The sequence below is a fragment of the Psammomys obesus genome, unplaced genomic scaffold (genome assembly GCF_907164565.1).
Source record: "Psammomys obesus unplaced genomic scaffold, mPsaObe1.curated_primary_1811, whole genome shotgun sequence".
In the NCBI taxonomy this organism is placed as follows: domain Eukaryota; kingdom Metazoa; phylum Chordata; class Mammalia; order Rodentia; family Muridae; genus Psammomys; species Psammomys obesus.
Genome location: NW_026593874.1, coordinates 640855 through 643386, shown reverse-complemented (window position 1 = coordinate 643386; position 2532 = coordinate 640855). Strand labels below are relative to the sequence as shown.

The following is a 2532-nucleotide window of genomic DNA, read 5'->3' as shown; positions in this document are numbered from 1 at the left end:
TGTGTGTGTGTGTGTGTGTGTGTGTGTGTGTGTCTGTGTGTGTGTCTGTGTCTGTGTGTGTGTGTGTTTATGTGTGTGTGTGAGAGAGAGACAGAAGGACAGAGAGACAGACACACAGAAAGAGACAGAGAGACACACTCACTTAGATAGAGAGAGACACAGAGAGAAGCAGATAGACAGGCACACAGGTAGACAGACTGCCGCCAGCTGATTTCAGGTGCAACTGTTGACTCTGTATTAACATCTGTTCTGGTGCTAACTGCCAGGCCAGCTTGAAGACACTGCTTGAGCAGGCTGGTAGTTTGGGAATAGGCTGGCAGCAGTACTAGGGGGGCAAATTAAGGCAAGGCTGAGGCAGGGTACCTGCCCCATGGATGTGGCCGTGAACTGGAAGCTTCCCAGCATCATCCGCAGCAGTGACAAAAACTCTTTGTCCTCATAGTCGAATCGGTCCCCAAAGACAATGGAGCTAATGACATTGGAGACTGTTCGGCTCAGATAGAAGGTGGGGTCAATGGTAGCACCTGCAGGTGAGGGTGAAGAAGGAGAGGGAGACATTGGAAATTGGGGTGGAGGGGGGAACATCACCGTGTGATAGCATCAGATGCTTTAATCACAGAATTCAAAAAGGCACTGACTGCAGCACTGAGCCAAAACCCAGACCCCACGCCACAGCGGGGGTCCAGGACACTTGCTCCCCGCCTGGTTCCCTTCCTGGGTCATGATGCCACTTTCCCGAGTCTGTCTTCTCCTTGGTGAGAAATTGTGGTGCTCAGCTTACCCTTTGTCTTCTGGAATGCCTCGAGGAGAAAGCCCGCCTCCTCTTGGATGCGCTCCTCAATGCCACGCTTGCCCACACCAAAGTCCCGCAGGATAGTAATGGAGAAGCGTCTCAGCTGCTTGGCTCGCTCCCCATTGCTGAAGACTACTCCTGGGCAGGTGAGAAGGGAGCCAGGAGACATCAGAGAATAGAGGCGTGACTGTCCACTGACCACCCTAGCACTGGCTCCCTAGAGGAGAGCCAGAGCGAGCAAGATGCACAGGGATTGCTGGAAATGCGCATGCAGAACACAAGAAAGCACTACAAAACTACGCTTTGGGACAGTAAGAAGAGGGAGGACAGATGCAAGAGATAGACACAGAGAAACAGGGAAAAGGCTGGAGACTGTGGAGACCTGGGAGTGGAAGATGTGAAAGTTGTGAAAGATGCATGACTGAGCTAGAAAAGAGAGGGAAATAAGGAGAGAGACCCAAAGAGAGTCTGGGGAGAGGAGAGGATTTTGCCTGGAGACAGGACGTGGGAACACATGTTCTGTGAAGTCTGGCAGTGGAAGCAGAAAGCACGGAGAGGACAGAAAGCATCCTGCCTGTTCACAGAACCTGAGAATGACCAGGCTGGGTTTGGGGGTAGCTTTGGCTCAGGTTACAAGAGTAGGATTCAGACAGAGGAATCCCAAGGTGCAAGAGGAGGCCTGGGGGGTGCTGTGGGAATCAGGAAATAGGCAGAGAGACAAGCCTCAGACATGACCCAGCAGGAGGCAGTGATGCCCTGGAGAAGACAGCCTGGAGGAGGTGGAAGAGAGAAGGCTGGGAAATGGATGCCCTCAAATGTCCCCTGCTGCAGTCCCCATCTGGGTCCCCTCACCATAGCCTTTGAAGAGCCAGTCAAAGGTGGCCTGCTCGCCCCGCCCACTGAATTCCTCAGCTTGGTCCACCAGAGCCTCCTTGACTGCCTCCTGCCCACAGAGCACCACGATTCTGCGAGGCCCCAGGTGGATGGTGAACACAGGACCATAGCGTTCACTGATCTGATGGAGGTAGGTAAGAGGGTTAGAGGGGGTGGCCAAAACCTTGATGCTTCCTGGGATTCATTCCTCTAGAGTTGAACAACTCTCAGACCAGGTGTCCCAAGAAGTGATGCCACATGTCCGGGAACTGGTTGATTCTTTACAATTCCCCTGGCCTAAAATTACACTCCCTCCTGGTCAATACCCTACCACAAAGCAGCAATCAATATTGGGCGTCCCTCCCAGCCTGCTTGTGTTCTACCCCTCTGCATGCCCAGGGCAGTACCTTCATGAGGGAGTCGTACATCTGCTCCAGGTTCAGCTGAAGGAAGTTTCCAATGAAGGGCAGTGGTGTGGGTCCCGGAGGCAGCTTCCCTGCCAGCTTCCGCTGCTTCCAGACAGACATCAAGACCATGATGCTGAGGAAGGCCACCACAGTCACCAGGAGCAGTCCAGAGGCAAGCATGGTTGCAATGAGGGCGACAGACAGGCAGTGGTGGCTGAATTAGCTTGCTTATATTCATCCTGAGTTAGAAGGCTGACCTTTGGTGCTGATTATGCAATTGTCTCAATTCACCTCCAGACTGGCCCCCTCACCCCCCACCATGCACCTAGGTTGGGATGTAGCCAACATTCAAAGTGGAGGAGGACCTGTGAGAGATTAACAGGGAGTAGAATGAATTTGTCATGTTTGAGGAGGAAGGGCTCTAGGGCTATTTGTTACAGAGGACAGTAGAAAGAAGCC

The 2532-nt window shown here is 53.0% G+C and overlaps 1 protein-coding gene across 1 annotated transcript in view; it reads right to left on the bottom strand.

Annotated features, from left to right (window-relative positions):
- Nucleotides 1-2287, bottom strand: part of LOC129684269 (cytochrome P450 2A3) — a 7228-nt gene extending 4941 nt beyond the window's left edge. The window contains exons 1-4 of the mRNA XM_055617377.1: nt 2074-2287; nt 1646-1808; nt 782-931; nt 364-524 (exon numbers count right to left, since the gene is read on the bottom strand). Of these exons, the coding sequence (XP_055473352.1) occupies nt 364-524; nt 782-931; nt 1646-1808; nt 2074-2253 (654 nt within the window). The 5' untranslated portion in view covers nt 2254-2287. The remainder of the gene's footprint in view (nt 1-363; nt 525-781; nt 932-1645; nt 1809-2073) is intronic.
- Nucleotides 2288-2532: the final 245 nt, after the last annotated feature.